We start from the raw sequence: 19,761 nt of genomic DNA on the forward strand, positions 1-19,761 counted from the left end.
AAAAGATTCCGTCACTCTCTTATAAACTTGCATCTTCTCAATCTTGCAGTGCTCTCTCCACTGACTACACTAAAGAGTTGCAATTTATGAATTCTTTAAAAAATAAAATGCTGAAATTGTCAGTTTTCTTCTACCACAACCTCTGATTGAACATGTTTAGATAACACACTACAGCCTGCACTTGGAATCATGGAGTTGCTGATGCTGGAAGGGGCATCTGAAAATCATCTGGACCAACGTCCCTGATCCATGCAGGGTCAGCCACAGAAGGTTGCCCAGGACTGTGTTCAGCTGGGTTCTAAATCTCTTCAAGGATGCGAACTCCACAACCTTCCAGTGCAACCTCTCCAGTATCCGACCATCTCCACAGTAAAAGGTTTTTCGTATTAAATGGAGTTTCTTTCATTTCAGTTTGTGCCCATTCCCTCTGGCCCTGACACTGGATACCACTGAGAAATGTTTGGCTTTGTCCTCTTTACGCCCTCCCATCAGGTATTTGTATGCATTGGTAAGATTCTCTCTAAGCCTTCTCTTCTCCAACTGAAGTCTCAGTTCATTCCTTTTTAATTCATTCCTTTTTCAAGTTTACATTATCGTGACAGCAGCCAGTAAATGGTAACATTAAAAGGGAACATGTTTCATTTCTAATGTCAGTAAAACTGAAACATTCAAAAAAGGAAAGCTCAGACAGTAATATCGCTACCTTATTTGTATACATGAAACACTGCACAACTAATGAATTAAAGATTAATGTTAGGTTTAAAAGATGATGATAAAAAAAAAGATGACTTTGGAAAATGTGTACATGGTTATATCTAACTGTGCTTCCAAAGGCCAAGGTTTTCTTATAAATGGAATATACATGTACTGCTAGAAGAATGCAAGTATACATAATTTGCAGACTTAGGATATTCTTTTAGGATTTTATAGTATCATAGACTATCATACATGATCATAGATTACAAGGTCTTTTATCAGTTTTACAGTGTTTACTAAGATGATGAATTTGCATTAAATGACAGGGGGTATATGGATTCATTTACCCAGCTTTTTACATGTTGAGATAAACAAAATTTTTAATAAACGAGATTTTTAATAAAAAAATTATTCTGATCAGGAAAGTGAATTTCACATAACAATTCTGAAAAACAGAATTAAAAAAAAGGTTTAAATGTGACACACAGAAAGGAAAAATCAGCAAACTCTCATTTTGAGTACACAAACTATATGTAACACACATATATCAAGACCGGCTTTGGGTTTACACACTGTTGTGCAAAACGACCAGTGTTTATTGCTGTAAAACAAGAAATTGGACTCCTTTCTTTGTGGCAAATGGCAATAGGAATATTCCATTATTTCCCAGTATCTTTCCGTCCTGTAATCAGTATGCGTATATGCCTCTACATATACTTGTGCACTTTTTCCTCACAGCAATTAAATGGAGTGAAAAATCACTGTCTACATTGATCCTTCCTGTTAACAGTGTCCTGTGATCTGAATACAACAGTGTGAATTGCTGGGTAGGAAGTGCAGCTAGAGACTGCTGTTTTTCTGAGAACACACTTCCTGAATGCCACATAGAAGTTGTTGTAGCATTCCTGTCTGGGTTCATCATGCACAGTACTTACGTGATGGTGTCAATCATATCCAGTCCCATTTCAACACAGCAATGGGCATGATCTGTTTTGGGCTGGGTCAATCCTGACACACAGTAGTAACAGTCCCCTAGGATTTTTATTCTTCTGCAGTGGTTTTCCTTTAATAAAAACAAAACGGAAAAAGGTTTACTATTTATATAAATATTCCAATATTTACAGGATAAAATCTTCTCCAATACTATGCAATCATTCAGGGAATCCTTTTGTGGTCAAATGAAGTAATCTACAGATCATGAAATCTGGGTTCCCTGTGCAGAACATCTGACATATAAATGTTTGTTTGTTTATTTATTTATAAAGACATACATATATATTGGAGATCAGCTCCGCATTGTTCAACACACATGAGATAACACTGCTTAAAACTATACTTCTGAACAAATATTATCCCCTTGCCTTCATGTTAGGTCAGAATGAATTCAAAATTTGCAACGAGACTTCATTTCTGTATGAATCCAAGCCAAAGGGCTGAAGCCAAACCACTACTGAGTGGAAACGCTTGTACTCTGAGAAATTTTTGTTCCAAATCTAATTCCAACTTACCAGGAAAGGTCATGTATTTATCTGTAAAGGTACACACATTTGTGCGTTATCCATTCATAAATCACAATTTACAATACATCATGATCAGTAAAAATATGACACACTTGCAGATCAGAAGATACAGTCAGTTTGAATTCTAGTTAAATTTATCTCCTGTTTTCATACAGTTTAATTTCTACAGTCAAATACCTCTGAAAAACCAATGATGACATGTGATGATTGCTACATTGATCTGAGTAGAAAGTTAATTTCTGAACAGAGAGCACCTAACAAAAGGCTTTTAACAAAGCAGTGCCTTTAACTAATACACTATGAGGAGATGTAAAGAGGTGACAGTATCCTTTGCAGCTAGACTATGGAAACTTCTACACATTTAAAGCATGGCACGGGAAAGTAAATAACCTGATTAAATGAATCCAACTTACACAGCTGGAACTGTGCCAGTAAGTGCCATGCAAAATGAGCTCTTGTGAATATGATGTTGAGAGGATTAACAAAAATCAGATTCCTCCCTGTCCTGGATCCAACATGGTGGAACCAGATGCTCTTCTGTTGTCTGGCTTTCTTCTTCCCAGAGAGCTGTGGTTCTCCCAAGCTTCCGGGAAGGAGGACACACCTCTTTGAATGAAGTCATAAAAGGGGGCGTGTTGGGAGATTCAAGGACATCTTGCTTTCCCCTCTGCTCTATCTACTGTCCTCTCTATCTTGTCCGTGCTGCGGGTTTCTCAAATATGCCGCGCAGGACTCTTGAATCTTACGCCCCGGGACTGGAAACCTTTATCAAGGAGAGAAAGCCACGTCCGTGACCTGCTATTTCCCCGAAGCAGTAAAAGACTCCTTCTGCAAAATGGGTAGAACTTCTCCGTTTCTGCCGATTCCCCACGGGGGTGGTCTGTGAACTGTTTTGCTGTGACGGATTGACCCAGCGGTACCCCTTTTCTCTGCAGCGGATGTAGTAGGCACCAACGCCAGGAGAATTTGAAGATATTCCCTTGGGACGCGACCAGGCCGGCCCATGGCGCAGATGTGTGTGTGGGGGAGTCTGGGGAGAGCTATCCTTGGCAAAGAAGAGTTCTCTGCAGCCACTCCGAAGAAAAGAAGGACTATGTTTTGTCTGCATAAAAGGTTTGCTTCAGGAGAAAGTTTCTATATCGAGAACTTTTTTGTCAGGTGAACAGACGGGACTTTCCCTTCCCCCTCCCCCCACACTGGCGTGGCGAGCCATTGTGTGTGGGGGAGTTTGTTTGTAAGCGGGGATCGTTCTGACTGGGAGATTCTATATGTAACTGTACACTTTTATTTATTCTCCCTTTATCTCTTTCTCTCCCTTTTCCAGTCGGGTTTAACTTTGAAAATGATTTTACTTTGGGGGTGTTTCTCTATTAAACTTTTCTGTTTCTATCTCTCATATATGTAGTCTGTGTGTTATCATTTCCTTTGCCCCACTAAAGCCTTAACGAGCTCGTTAACATGCTGATAAGCCGTTAACAAGCATTAAAAGTTTCTCTTGTGTGTGGTTTGGCTGGTTTTGCTTTTCCAGCCGACACACTACTTCGTCGTATCCCTTTCGGTGGGAAACAGCCCCCCTTTTCAACCTGCGACATTATGAAATGATGTGTGCTTCTGAATAAAAATTACAAAATACAATTATTGAGTGTTACGTTTTCCTTATGTTATCCCTGGCACATGTATTACAAAATACCCATTCCTCTTAGAAGCCATTCATTCAGCCTGTTGCTGTACTTGGAAATGATACTGATAAAGCATACAGGCTTTGCAAATGTAGGTGTAAGGCCCTTTCCTTACCGAGATACTTCTTTTCATTCTCCAGAGATTCATTGATTTTTGCTTCCTGACCTCTAACCTTTGTCTCATTTATGACAGTGCTCAGTTTGTAAACTCCTCAGAGGAAAAAAAAGGGGGGGGGGGTGGCCAAGTACTAAGTAAACAAAGGTGAAAAAAAAAAAAAAAAAAAAAAAGGAGGGTGGTAGTGGTGGAATTTAGAATTTCTGAAAAAAAAAATGACCTAATCATACTGGTTCAGCTTCTCATTCAGGCACATATTCCCATCCAGTCTCCTGTCTACAAGAAACAACGCTTTCCTGAGTTGACCACACTCTCCCCATCATTGCCCATATTCCAGCTCAGAAGTGACAGCAATGCCTACATCAATCCCTTTCTCTCTGACATGTCATACACCAGAATTTGGGGCTTGTTTTTACACACTCTTCCAGCCGCAGGCATTCATATGTTTGTCTTCTTGGTAAATGTTCCTGAGTATTGAACAAATATTATAAAATGAGAATTACCTCTGTTCAGGCATGGAAGAAGGCATGCTAACATCGCTTGGGAAAATTGGTTTGTCTACTTTTTATAAATTAAGCAAGCAGAAACCACTAAGCCTTTTAGTTGAAACCACTAAATTATACTGCCAAACTATGCCTTTTTTTTTTTTTTTTTAATTGTGAGCGAATCTTGAAGCAGTAGAGGGTACTTGGTAGTTACAGCTGGAACCTACTTTCTAAAATAAATCCAGCTTTGGCCCACACCTTACAATCCTCTATAAAGCCCTTTCAATCTTCAAGTTTGGTATGCATGATTTGTGGCCAGGCAAAAACTATTTGACCCAGCCAAAAGTTATTCAGAAAAGCCATTTCAGTAAGCCGGGGTGGACAGTATGTATGTGTTAATCAATCAGTCTTCTCTCCTATTCAGTGTCTACCTTCAAATAGCTCATTTCCAATGACTAGGTTTTCTTCGAGAGCATAACTGTGCTATCAAGCACATCTTATAACAGGACACACGGACTTGCTGTCAGAATGGCACAGCACAGTCTAGTAGCCTGGTAAATAGTTTAGGAAAGAAAAAAATAAAACCAGAACAGAGCTTGACCCACTTCTACAAGTCAGTTTATTACTTGTGTAGATGAAAAACGAAAGAGAAAGAAAATAGGGACTATAGCATTTTCTGGAGAGATATTAAGTTTGGTGGAAGACATGGCTAAATCACCTGCTGCTTTTGAAACCACCACTCTGTTCTTTATCAGATGCTATTCTCACTGTACTTATGTGCAATAATCAATTAATATACAGCAATCTCTAGAAAAACTGTTTTCTTTTTTTCCACATATGAGGAAGAAGACAGTGCAGCTTTCTAAGAGCAATCATTTTAAGGATTGATATGCAAATTAACAAAACAAACCCTTTTCCTCTCTTTGTTTTGTTTCCTCAGCAACTTCCAAAGAAGCTCTTGTCTCAGCAATATTCGTCACGTTTGTGACAGTGATGAATTCAAGTGTGACAGTTACAAATTCTAGTCATGGTTGATACTAGCAATGTCTGTTTACAAACGGCTGATATTGTGTTTTTATGCACATGATAAAAAGCACCAGAGGTTGCCAGTGCTGCATTAGACAGGTAGCTTGCCTACCTGTGGTGCCTCACTGAGATGTTTCCAAGGAGATCTACAGAATTCCCTCTGGCACATCTGTCAGTCACAGGATTTGTCAGTATGAATTGGAAGCCCAGCTCCAAAAGCAAAGAATACTTCAAAGTTGCTAAGAGCTTTCTTTACACTTTCAGACAAGCACTTTATAAAGCAGTTCATTCTACTTATCTGTTAAGTAGAATGCGGGGAGAAGGGTTTCTGTTTCAAACAACTCTGGTTTTGTGTGTTGGTGTAGTTCGTTATTTAAATGTATTTTGCAGAAAGAGTGAAGTCTGCCTACTTCAGACTGCAAAAGTGGTAATTTGGGCCATTAACTCAATATTCTTGTCAAATACTGTTTTGTATACTCAGGATAAGGGTTTTTTTAATAAAAAGTAAAAAGAATTTACAGGTTGTTATATATATGTATACATTTCTTTTAATGCTGTCTAGTAGGAGAAGAGCCTCTCTTACTTATTTTAGAAATGGTAGATGTTAATGCAGGAAAGAGTCCCTGCTCTGCCTTCTGTCACTGCAACAATCTATGTATTTCCACATACTCATGTGTCATCGTGTTAAGTGAGTACCTCTCAAAGCAAGCCAAAAGAAAGGTCAGACAGACTACTATTTTAAAAAGCGAGATTTTAAAAGCTAAACTTCTAATTTCTTTCCCTCATAACTCCACTAACTGCAGTGGAATTACAGCAAGGATGAATCTGACCCTGTGTGACTTAATTACAATATACTTTATGCTTATTATATCCATCCATTTCTTTTTCTGCAAGCCTGTTAGCAACCTGATTTGAGGGTGTGCTCTTCAGACTTTTACTGTCCTACTCTTCTGGAATCTCAGTCTATGAGTAGGATGGGTTTTATTTATCTATAAATTACAAAGATACGTTTTTGCCATTCCTACTTATAAAAACCACATCAGCTAAAGTACATAAAAGATTCTTTACTGCAGTCAGCTAACTTGGATTCATTTATGCTGTGCAGAGTAAGAGAAAATATTAATAAGGCCTACATAAAGATGCCTAAGCAGTGATTCCCATTTACTCTAACTCAGAGCCTACCAGTCTAACACTCTCCTAGAATGCTCTGGGACATGAGCAGTAATAACATTTTGGGTTTTTTAGCCTAAAAAAATGTGAACAGGAATTTGTTCATTGTCTGCGATGTTAAGTGATTGCACAGTTAGTCTTAAAAAAAAAAAAAAAAGGCAAATATGACAAGCCCAGCTATTTAAGTGTGGAGACAAAAGGGAGGAGATCTATTATGCCTGGACTTACATGGAAGGCTCGCAAATATGACAAGTCCAGCTATTTAAGTGTGGAGACAAAAGGGAGGAGATCTATTATGCCTGGACTTACATGGAAGGCTCTGCTCTTTCAAGTGAAGCCTTTGGTATCCTCACCAAACCTCAGACTTCAGCATTAGTCAGACTTCTGAATATTGCCCTGCACAGTTGCAATTAGTACAAGAGCAGCACTGCAAGCAGCAGAGTGGAAGGACACGCACTCTCTGGCAGCAGAGAGAGCAGCTCTTCAGCTCAAAACCCTTCATGCTTCTCCCATCCATTCACTACCTGAAACAGAATCTGTGAGGGAAAAAAATCCATTGCATTGCTTGCCAAAACCCCCCACTGTTAGTTCAATGTTTTCTTCACATATTGAAGAGAAATCTTGGGTAGAGGGAAACCATCAAAATGCATATCTCTTATGGCTCAGTTTTCACTAAGTAGAATTAACTCTGGGCGGATAGCGGAGCACTACGAAGGCTGGAGAAGCAATATACATCACTCTCCTGTCCCTGCCACTACTGTCAAGAGCTTCACCACTGGGGCAGCGTCACAGAGGGGCATAGTCACTCTCCCTCACAGACATTCAATGAGCCGAAAGAAAGAGCAGTGACCCTGAGGAAAGGACCCATTAGAGAAGTATTTTTGTGGTTTATTTCCCTTCATAGTTTCCCCTCTTGTTTCCCTTCCTTCATGTCTTATCAGTAATTTTCTTTTGGAAAGCTCCTTTCCAACAGCTTTCTCTGAGCAGCCTGCCGTGCTCAGAGCGGAACTGTTCATATCTAGCAGGCAAAGGGGATCATGTTTTCTGTTCATATTAATCAGTATGGCACCATGGGTTTCAGAGGAACTACACTAATTTATACCAGCTGTCCCTCTAATCTTCAGAGACTCATGCCATAATTCAATAATCCAGGCTAACCACATCACGGTTACAGTCCTTTCTTAGTTATTATAGTATAAAACTACTATAGAGGGAAAAAAATGCAAAGCACCTCTAAAACTCCCCAAAGACTTAAAATAGCAATAAAATGCATTCCCTATTTATCTCTCTTCACAAACCTAAGACTTCATTCTGCTTCCAAAGATGTCTTGAGAGGATGAGATAGGATTCACCACTGTTAACCACTGCAGCTTATTTTCACTGTATATGCAATGTATTTAACATTTATAGCACTTTATGCCAAAGTGCTATTAATCTCAATAGAAAATTGGATTAGAAAACTTTGAATCATTCTAAAAGTTAACATAAATTTATCAATATTACCAACATCTATAGTGACACAAAGGAGAAGAAAATAATAGTATTTTCTACTACATCCTCTAAAGCTGGCATGACATCTCTATTAAATTTCATTTAATTTGTCTGCTTGGAACCAAATTGGAACCGAAGTGGAAACCCCCTGTATTTTGGCTATCACGCTATATAAATATATGCATATATATATATATATGTGCACGTATAACAGAAACACAGTTCTGCAATTTTATCTACACCCTTTTGCATATACATACACAACATATGCAATAAACATAAATTTTAATATTCATCCTCCAGACTACTGATACACTAACCAACATAGCTCAGCCTGACAGTTATGGGCCAGACACCAATTTTGAGCCCCCTCTTTCAATGCATTTGAACACAGGCTGCTATATGATATCTGGGTGTTTATACCTGTTCCTGGCATCACTAGTCCACTCCTTCCTTTACACAGAGGTATAGTGAATGTCCTACTGCTTCAAATGCCTTTGGAAGGGCATTGTACACTTTTTTCCCCCTCAGATCTATAACTCTGCTCTATGTACCAAAGATCTTCAGAGAAAAACAAACCCAAAAATGTTACATGGGAAGGACAACACAGTGAAAACCTCTTAGACTGCAGCAGAATTCACAACCGATGCAGATAGGTGCAGGAAAAGAAGAAAACAATTTTAAGTTCAAATGCAAATCACTCCTTAGAAACCTACTTTGAATCCCCTTTGAAAATGCCCTCTTTCTGTGCTAATGAAAAGTGAGCCTACTTAGGCTAACTTCTACCAGCTAAATTTGTTAAAATCATTGACTTGCAGAATCATAGAATGTTTTGAGTTGGAAGGGACCTTTAAAGATCATTTAGTTCCAACCTCCCTGTCTTGGATGATGGCAACCTTCCACTAGGTCAGGTTGCTCAAAGCTCCATCCAACCTGGCCTTGAACACTTCCAGGGATGGTATATCCAGAACTTCTCTGTTTCTGTGTCTCACCACCCTCATCATAAACAATTTCTTCCTTTTATTTCATCTCCTCTCTTTCAGTTTTAAACATTCCCCCCTTGGCAAACTCTCTTGCTGACTTTCTCATAAACCCGCTTTTACACATTGCAATAAGGTCTGCCTGGAGCCATTTCTTCTCCAGGCTGAAACATCCCAACTCTCTCATTTTTTCTTTACAGGAGAGGTGTTCCAGCCCGCTGATCATTTTGGTGGCCCTCCTCTGGACCCACTCTAATAGGTCCATGTCTTTCTTGTGCTGAGGCCCCCAGAGCTGAATGCAGAGTTTACTCATGCCACCCACAACTGTCATTAATGACAAACTTATTTCACTTTTCATTTTACTGTTTTTCAGTAAAATAGTTTTACCAATATGTTTTTTCTGTAGAGTATCCAAATCTATTTTAATAATTATGCTGAATATGGGCCACAGCAAGTGAGAGATTATTGAAGTCAGTTTACCAGATAAACTTCATAGTCAAATCCTGAGTATAACAAAGTGACATGGAAATTATCACCAGCTCCATTACATTGCGGTGTGCTCATAGTGGTAATACATTTTAGAAAACTGTCCAGCCCATTATAAAATTTCATTGAATCCTGTCAATTACTGCATACGCATTTTCTTTGCACCCCGGTTTTGAACTTCAGGTTTAAAAACTACAACAACTATTTTGATAACTTTTTAATGGAATAATACCTGCAAGGAACAGTTTTACCAGTTACACTAGTTCTTACACATCTGCTAACCCCAGCATAAAAAACTCTTGAGAATGAACTGCAATACTCCATAGAGCTTAATTTAGCGAGATAACAGACATATACTCATAGCAATAACAGCATAGACTTAACAAGAGCTTCTACAGTCTGGCAGAAAAAACAGGAAAGGAAAACAGATTTGGTGACAGTATAGGAAGTACCAGAGAAAATGGCTTTGTTGGTTCTGACTGAGGAAAGCTGGCCACGTCCAGGTGACCATATGTAAGATTGTAGCTTAGTAATGTTTTTGTGCAGTCATGACAAATTATCTACCACTGTGGGAGCCATATCATGTATGAACAAACGTAGAATTATTCAGGATAGCTATAAAAAGGAAGGTATTTTTCTTCAAATGTTTTCCCTCAATTTTATTGGCAATTATTTATGACAACCTGCAATATCCTCTAGTTCTTGGCCTACGCTTTCTGTGCATTCCCATTCTCCTAATAAACTCCTTCCCCACTCCACATGGAGAGTAATTTTACAAAACTAGATGTTTAAATGTTTTTATCTTCGGAGAGTGAGAACATATTTAACAGTCATCTATGTTAATTTACTTGGAAATGAAAAAGAATTTTAGCAAGATTTATTGGTTGAGATGCAGTTCACACAGCAGCCCTCATAGTGCTATGCTTTGTATTGCTAGCTAGAAAGGTGTTGGTAACACAGAGGTGTTTTGGCTACCATTGAGCAGCGTCTGCACAGCATCAGGGCTGTCTCTCCAACATTCCTTACTCACCAGTAAGCTGTGGCTGGCCAAGAGGTTATTATGAGGTTTGTCTTCTGGAGCACTGCTACCTATACTGCAGATCTAATTCCTGTCTTTATCTTGCCCTGCTAGGTTTTTTCCCATCTTATTTTCTCTCTGCCTTGTCCTGCTGAGGAGGGGAATGATGGAGTGGCTTGGTGGACACCTGGCATCTAGCCAAGCTCAATTCACCACAAAGAACATTTTACACAATCATCATATTTGTTGATGCACAAGCTTATACATTCTTGGCTCCTTCCCAGTTTTCATTAAGTATTTCTAAAGATGCTGTCTTTTTATGAAGGGGAATATCCCAGGAGAAACAAGCCTAAACCAAACACACTATAAAATGTTGAAAAACTAAGCTCTAAATTTCAGGAAGTTGATATTTTCCCAGATTTTTCTGGAGGCAACACAATAGAGATGATTTTAAAAAACCGTGTGACATTTGTGCAGGGAGTATGAAAGTCAGTCATGATCCAGATAAAAAAACATGAGAAATCTTCCAGACCTAGTTGTTGGAAATGGTCATTCCCCTCTGCTTGGCAAAATTACTGAAAAGTGTCAGAATGAGAAGAAATATAGCTAGATGTTACACACAACTGGCTATAAAGAAAGTTTGTAGAAAGATTTCCACTGACTTCAAGGAGATAAAAAGTCTGGCTTGAGAAGAGCAAAGCTTATTGGTCTGAGGATAGTGATTCTGGACTCCAGTGCAGGAGGCATGGTGCCCTCCAGGCTGAGGAGAGGAGGTCCTGATGGCTGCTCCCCTGATGCAGTGCTATGCCCTCATAATAGATCCGTGCACGGGCAAAGGACTCTGGGTAAGTCTCTGTATGCAGAGTAGATTAGACGGCTAAATATGCACCTGGGTTATCAGTCAAACTGCCTCTGCAACCATGAAGTGAAACAGGCACTTCTGAAGGGCAATTAGACATCCCCTTTGGATGACACACATTGAGCTCCAGAAATACCTTTCTCTATGCTAACTGCACAAAAAGTCAAAACTATTAGTTTCAGTACAAAAGCCCACACTGCAGCCATCTAAGGCTGATCAGAATGATCCAACACAGTGCTACACAAATATGCAAATCTCAGATTTGCAGAATGCAAACTCAGGGAGAATTTGGTAATTTACCACAAGCTTGCAGATCATGACACGTGTTATGACAGACAATGGGCATATCAAGCACAGTATCCTCGCCAATTTATATGTTCCTACAATACATAAAGTGTGTGACGTTCTCTCCATCCCTGGACAACTGTCCCACAGTCAGTTACTTTAGATTCACATCATACATATGTCATTAGTCCCTGATCCTACAGAGTCGCAGCCATAATCATTAGGACCATTTTAATTTAAGAAAGCTTACTTCCTTAGGGCTCTTCAGGATACCTCTCCAGACTCAAGCTTATGTGCATGATCTACCTCAGTGAGATCCGGTGTCTGCACTGACTATCAAGGGAACTTGGGGAGACAAATTTCCTTAAAATTAGCCTTTGTAAATATCCCCCCTAGCACACACTTAACAATTTCCACAAAGAAGGGTTATGTGCTCTAAGTTTATGTTTTCCAGCACAAACTTCCCAGCACACAAAACTTCATTCATTTAGTATTTTAAAAATACATCATAATTATCTTCATATAAACTAAAAACATTCTATAGATTCCATAGAATCAATTTCTTAAAATGATTGCTTCTAGGAATAGCTAGTTCAAAGCACAGGAAAGAAGTGTTGTTCTTGACATAGTTAAAAAAAAAACCCAAAACACAGAAGGTGATTAAAAATATTACTTACTGACTCTTTGCCCGAGGCTCAGAAGCAACGTTGTTAAGTTCAATATCTTTGAGACTGAACAGGTACAAAAAGCCACTTCAGTAACATTGAAATTTGGAAAGTAAAAATTGTGTAAGTGGAAAGAAATAAAATTAGACGGAGCCTCCAAATACTGACAAAGCCTGAAGGTATACATAACTGCAAAAGGAAAGGACAAGCAAGTGGTGTGTGTCAGTCTGGCTAATAGAAGAAATGACAAAAGTGGCACGAACAAGTAAGATCTTTCATTCAGAATATCAAAATCCTCTTCTAGTGATGTCCTTTGAGAAGAACCTAAACTTTGTTTATCCTTACCCACTTGTAAATGGGAAGTCTTAGAAGCCCAAGACGCAGTAATATAGAAGCTGAAAGGAATATAACTGAATCTGTAAAAACAAATAATTAATTCTCTAAAAAGCAAACCTTTTAAGAAAATGCCTCCTATTTTTTACATTACAAGGTAGTAGAGCTGTGACCATGACAGTACCCAAGCAGGGGCATGTAACGCTACTTGGGTAATTGCAGCCTTGAGAATCTCCTTCGTTCACAGTAAATCCATGCCAAAGCTACAGTATGATGAGAAAATGAACTGAAATATCAGAGTATTAAAGTAACAAGGCACTCAGGCTAAGTGTCATGTGTCCAAGAATTCCTTGGGAACATAAAACCAACATGATGAGAATGACAGAATCTCACTAAAATTTGTCACGCGTACAGTAAGCTGAAGAATGACACATGGGAAGCTATAGCATTGAAGCTTAATTGCAATCTGAAGACCTCATGCAAAGAGCAGTTGTTCAAAGCATTCATTGATAGTATGTAATGCAGAATGACTATCATTAGGGCAAAATCTGAGACTGCACAAAGCTACTCTTGCTTAACCAAAAGTGGAAGAAACTGAGAAACTTCACAAGTAACTGCCTGAACTAAGTAAACTGACCCTGAACAGCAGATGAAATCCAATATAAATTCATGAAAAATCATTCTTTCTATTTGAACTATTCATAGGCCTTATAAGAAACTTAACTAACTGTATATGTGGAAGGTGGTTTGCTATTTTTATGCACAGTCCCAAAGTAACCTCTGCATGGGCAAACATCCAAAATTCTTAGAGAAAATCAGGGTGCCTGAAGACTCTGAAGTTACAAGTACTTCAGTAACAAGACACACAAATGAACACAGAGGCTTTCATAACAGCACCACTCTGTGTGGATTCTCTGATGTCTGTCTAGTATGAAGTTACACTCCTGCAAGGATATTAATAGTCATAAATTTTTGTTTAGCTTTATATTTTTAAGACTCACTTTCCTGTCATCAAAGTAATCAATTTGGTCCATAGACTCAAAAGTTATTAATGGGACCACGAAGTCCTATATAAAATATGACTGCCTAAGATGGTTTCTTCAAGAAACCAAACAGTGCTATTGACAAAACAGAAAGCATGCTATTATTTTAAGTACTGTATTCTGATCACATCTTCTCCTAACAGAATTCAAAGACTCAGTGATTTATAAGGTAAAATAACCTGTACAAGATAAGCATTTGAGAAACACATCTTCTCTAATATGTGGTGAATAAAAAGGAAGGGACATGATAAAAGTACAAATAATTTCTAGTAGAGAGTAAAAAGATCAGGAATTTCCTCCCTTTTCTATTAACAGAATGCACAAGAAAACTTTAAAAGGAGTTGAATAACAATAGATTGAAACCTAAGGTCTGCCTTCAGAACTCCCTGTCACAAGCTGTAACTATATTTGAAGATATTGTGATTTTTAAAAATGCATAGAATTTCAAACAGAGCAAAACTATTTGCCTCACCAAAAAAAACCAAACCAACATATAGAAAGAGAGAAAAATCTAATGCTAAAAAGCATAAACTAGCTTCTAAATGTCAGAAAGACGAACATTAGGATTAAATTGTCCAGATCTCTCAACAAGAATGTTTTACATTTGCCTGAAGCTCCTGGTTCTGCTCAGTTTCAGAGTTTCAAAGCTATACTGTCAAAAAGCAAAGACTCACTATTCCTACTGTGTGCCAATGGGCCAAAATGTCAAGACTTTTTGTTTTAACAAGGGTTGTCATAAACTGCCCTTTCCAGGTGACATGGCATCTTAAAAAGCTGCAGCAAACAGCATGCACACTCACAGATCCCTAGTAGTCACAGGGAACGTACCTTTCACCATTACGTTTTCCTTCAAAGTCTCTGCAGTTTCCTCCTTCATCATTCTGAATACTAAAGCACAGCACTGTTTTAAATCAGCTCAGTCCTCTGTTTTGACCTAATAATTAATATCTAGAAGTTGTTTTAACCAAGAGATCAGAATCCTTCTGAAAAACTGTACTTCTCAGTGCATTTCTTCTGACTGCAGGAGACAGAATAACAAGTCTGCCTTTACCACATCAGAAGGCATCATGGAAAGCTCATACGTTCCATCCTTAATCACCTCCAGTACAGCAGTCTGAACTAGACGGACAAGTAAATAACAGATCTCCCTCACATAGCTGAAAGAAACCATGAGAATTATTTTAAATTTGGAAATAGAATGCATGCAGGCTGGACAGGAAAGCTAAGGGGTTTTTAGCTTCCCTGCTATCTCCGATCTGCTGCTTCCCTGACAACTGACCTTGCACCAAAAGGTGGTGTCTGCCTGGTACCCTGCTTCAGGTCTCACTGACACCTCCAGTTGGCTGCACCTGGCCACTGCTATGGAACAAATATGGTACAGTAGCTATCTCCCTGGCTTCGGTGTCATGTCATAAGTCATAAGCATGTACATTTCTCTGTGCATGTGTGATCTCATCTCGTTACTCCTGGGCTATTATGTTGCCTTGTGTTTCATGGCTATGATGATTCCACAACTGATAGTGTTACAAGTTTTAAAAGAGCTTACTAGATGGCTGGTTGACATTTGAAAGATGAAATTCAGTAACAAATTTAAAGTAAGGGGGCTATTTAAACTTTTAAATCCATTTAAGCTCTTGCCAATGACCATCTACATCGAAGTCCCTTTTATTTCAAAGGTATACACCTACGAAGCACTGCAGGATGGGTACCTGTGATATCTACAAGGCACTGCCAGCAGTTCCAGTAATGAATTGGTTATACAAAGCCTTATAAGTGTTACAAATTCACACAAAAAAACCACACCTCCATTGCATTTCTACTCAGCATCTCTCTTTTTCTGGGAAAAAAGAAACACACAACAGTTCCTCTCTGTTATGACTTGAACACCTAGTGCAAATCAGGACATAGCCCATGATCAAATCATAACCCGTTTAAAGAAGAATAGGTCTTCCTCAGCCCTGGCATCTTGTGGAGCGGATTTCTTTCTCTTTGGAGTTCTTGAGAGTATTTATCAAGAGCGAGCCATAGATGCAAAGTGTCCACAGGCTTCAGATCTCTCTTGTGGAAGACATCAAGAAAAAATTAGTTTGGACTGAAAAAATGCAGATGTGGTTTATGCTGGGGACCTGAACATACATGTTCTCTAGGCTGCTGCACAGAGTCTGAAGACAGACTAGATAGATACCGCTAGATAGTGGAGGAGCATAATTTATGTGAAGGTGATACTTTTCAGCAATGAAGGCTCTGAGGACGTAGCTGGCAAACAATATAGATTTGATGAAGTTTTGCTTTGTTCAGGGGGAAAACACATTTTCATCTTATCATTAAATGTAATTTGAAGCAAGATGTGTGACTTTTTCGGGCACATCCATTCCTCTCATTTCTTGTCAAATGCTTGTGGTACTATTAGACTGCTCGGAGTTACAGGCAAGGAACATTTCTCTCATTTTCTTTTCCTGGAAGAACCTGGCACAATGTAAGTGCAATGACCAAGACACAAGCATCAGTTATAATATGGATTCCATTTTGATACAACAGTCTCTCTGAAAAGCTACCATCATTACTGTGACAAGGAGTGCTTTCTGTGAAGAAAAGATTATATTGTCTAGCTTCTTACTATCATAAAAAGTAGTTTTATGCCATACTAACAATATTCATATTTTCCATTATACTATTTTTTCCATGCAAGATAGAAATGTAAATATTGAATTTTTTTTTTTTTTGTGCAAACAAAATCAATGACGAACACTGACAGCCTCCAAGCACAGGGAAGAAAAGTATATTTAAAAATAGCAACTTAATCTTCTTTCTTAAACAATTAAAATAGACTGTTTTCTCTCCTGATTATTAATAAAAAATGGAAGCTTTAGAAATTCATGACACATGGTAGTAAATCAGTCTATTACAGATTTCTAACATTTGTAACTCATGCGTTATTTTTCATAAAATAATTTAAATTAGATTGAAATAAGAATGTTTTACTTACTGTAGCTAATTCATCAAATTTTCCAAAGAGCTCATTCAACAGCTTCACCAGTTCTTGGGCAGTACACTGTGATGCCAAACTAGTGAACCCCACAATGTCTGCAAACAAAATGCTGTAAAGAAGGAAAAAGACACAGAGATATCATTCAGAAGACATTTCCACAGTCTCGTTATCCTCTTTTATAGCACAAATGTGATCCAAAGCACAAACTCAAACTAGCCCTGAAATGCTACCAATACAGTCCTAGTGGGAACAAAAATGGCAAAGATTCAGACAAATAGGTGTCATCTGGGTGTTGTTAACTGTTGTAGAGAACCCTGGGACACTATCAGCGTCTCTATACCTATCTGGTGTAGATATGTCAAAGTACCTCATTCATGAGGTTCCCTCACGAGCACTCCAAGAGTACAGAGAACAATCGCTTCTCCTCTTTGCAGCTGGGATCTTCTCAGCTCAATTGGTTTCAAAGACAGTTTTTGCACTGGTAGAGATCCACAGCCAAATTGATAAACCTTGCATGAGGTTTACTAAGCACTAAAAGATAACTTGCATACAGTAGCTCTGTGATGTGGTCTTACTGGTCCCTTGTGAGAAGCAAGCACCCACGGTGTCAGGCCAGGCTTCTTTGTACCACGCTGCATGGTTCAGGTAAGTGTCCAACTTCCATCAGTGTTAGTAAGGTTTTAGTGTCCAACAGTTTAATCTGCCTTAACAATCCCTAACCATTCACGATGGTAAAAAGAGATAGTTGAAAGAAGCACAGATGCTACTGTGATAAAGAGAATAAAAATTCTTGTGTAGACCGTGAAACTATGATACTTTTAGATCCTTTAGATTCCTTTATATGTTGGTGGACGCCCAGAGCCCACTGCAGGAACCTAATGCATTTACCTCCATCACCTGGATTATAATTGTCAGGCAAGTCTTTATTTATGCAAATGTTAACAAACAGTCCCATGCTACAAGGTCTAGTTATAGTTGATATAGTGTAAAACTTAGCTTGCAAACTGTAAGTGAAATTAAGCATTACTCACTCCCCCTCAACAAACCTTCACTCTACAGACAAAATAGAAGATGCTAGAAAAGCAAGCCTAACAAGCCTACCTTTTCCCATTCACCATAACCAAGTCTGAACTCTCCTAATACGCTACAAAAAAGAGCACATACAACTCCTGACTCAGCCCCTGTTTCTATAATTTCATATAACCCAGTTGCCAAAATACCTTGACTACTAGAGCAGGTTAGGTCCTGTATCCCAGCACAAAACCAGCAATGGCTTTTATCTACAAACAAAGTCTCTATGTTGTCATGATGTGGTGCTGAGGGACGTGGTTTAAGGACCCTGGCAGGTTCACCCAGTGCAGGGTGAATGATTGGACTTGATGATCTTAAAGGTCTCTTCCAAGCTGATGATTCTGTGATTCTATGATTCTATGTCAATCCTTGGGGCAATCTCCCCACTCTCTTCTACTTTGAGTGTGCTTTATGACAACATTGCTCAAGATGGACCCAGTTCAGGGAAAAAATAGTTATTCCATTCTTATTCTTATTTAGACACAACAAAAACACTTCTTAAAACATTCAGCATTTAGTTAGTTTTACTGATTCATATCTCTGCTATCATGAATGCATGAATGTGAACCAACCAAGTGATGGTAACATAAAAGGCATTAACAGATTGCAATAATGCCAGCAAGATGCTCTCATATTTGCCCCTGGAGTTCTACTTATCCTCTTAATTCTGGATTGACGTCCTTGTTGTTTGACAGCCCTAGGCTGGTCTTTCTGGGAATTCATCAGTTAATATCAAATCATCCTCCTAAATTCCTTGAAGATTTTCAAATGCACTTAAATGTGTACCAGGGTCTTTCACACAGTTTGCTTCATGACCCATTTGCTTTAGGATCTAAATTCATGTCAGAATTCATACAGTCAAAAAAGACATAGAGGAGAAAACTACAACTACAATTGTCACAGTCCAACATGTCATGTTGTTTCTGGGTTTTAATATGGAGAGGGAATATATATCTTATAATAACAGCCTCTGCTAGCTTCTCTGCTACTTTACATCTCATCTTTTGCACATTCTACATCTTGATTATTTTTATTTTTATATTTTCACTTTAAATATGGCAATCACATATGCTTAATCACATTTACAGGAACAGTAACAGTGTCCACTTGAAAAAAAAAAATTACGATTTGGGGTGGGGAAGTTAGACCAAGGCCTTTAACAATGAACATAACACAAACCAGAAACGTCCAGTATTTGCGGAGACTAAGTGACAAACTGTCTTAACAACTAACAGAGGAACCATTACACTGCTGATATGTACACTCACCCCAAAACTTTTCAAGCACAGAGCACATAAACACATTGCATAATTATTCAGTTAAAAGGAAAGTTTTTTTACATATGACTACTTTATTAAGTCAGTATGGGATCCTTGCTAATCCTTTAACATTTAAAAAATGCTTACCTCTCAGCATTTGATTCACGACACTGGTAATTATTCAAAAAATTGAAGTCCTTAAAGGTACCCACAATACATAACTGAACATGTAATTTCAAATTTCTGTAAAATATGTAATTATTGTGTGTTAAGACACAGTTGTAGTTCAGTTATGCTTGTGAACTATTTCATACTGCAGTTAATTGCATGTACATACTTAAAAGCTAATGGAATAGGGAAGGTAATATGATTACTGTTATGCTTGCTTGGCATAAGAGCTTTTAAAAAAAATTAACTGCTCTTTTACAAAATTTGTAACTCCTTTATACAATATCCTTAAAATGTGCAAAGTATAACTCCCGTGTCTGGACATGGCTCAAATTCTGCTCATTTCTACCACCATGAAATGTGACAACCATAGTAGCTGGTGCATTTCTTTTGAAAGTAGGCTGAAATACAAATGACCAAATC

At 38.4% G+C, this 19,761-nt stretch overlaps 1 protein-coding gene across 1 annotated transcript in view; it reads right to left on the reverse strand.

Moving 5' to 3' along the window:
- Nucleotides 1-1,627: 1,627 nt before the first annotated feature.
- LOC104493882 (adenylate cyclase type 1-like) overlaps nucleotides 1,628-19,761 on the reverse strand; it is a 47,400-nt gene continuing 29,266 nt past the window's right edge. Inside the window, exons 4-5 of the mRNA XM_010136644.1 lie at nucleotides 16,838-16,949; nucleotides 1,628-1,759 (exon numbers count right to left, since the gene is read on the reverse strand). Coding sequence (XP_010134946.1) covers nucleotides 1,628-1,759; nucleotides 16,838-16,949 — 244 coding nt within the window. The remainder of the gene's footprint in view (nucleotides 1,760-16,837; nucleotides 16,950-19,761) is intronic.

The sequence above is a fragment of the Buceros rhinoceros genome, unplaced genomic scaffold (genome assembly GCF_000710305.1).
Source record: "Buceros rhinoceros silvestris isolate BGI_N320 unplaced genomic scaffold, ASM71030v1 scaffold1095, whole genome shotgun sequence".
Classification (NCBI taxonomy): Eukaryota; Metazoa; Chordata; class Aves; order Bucerotiformes; family Bucerotidae; genus Buceros; species Buceros rhinoceros.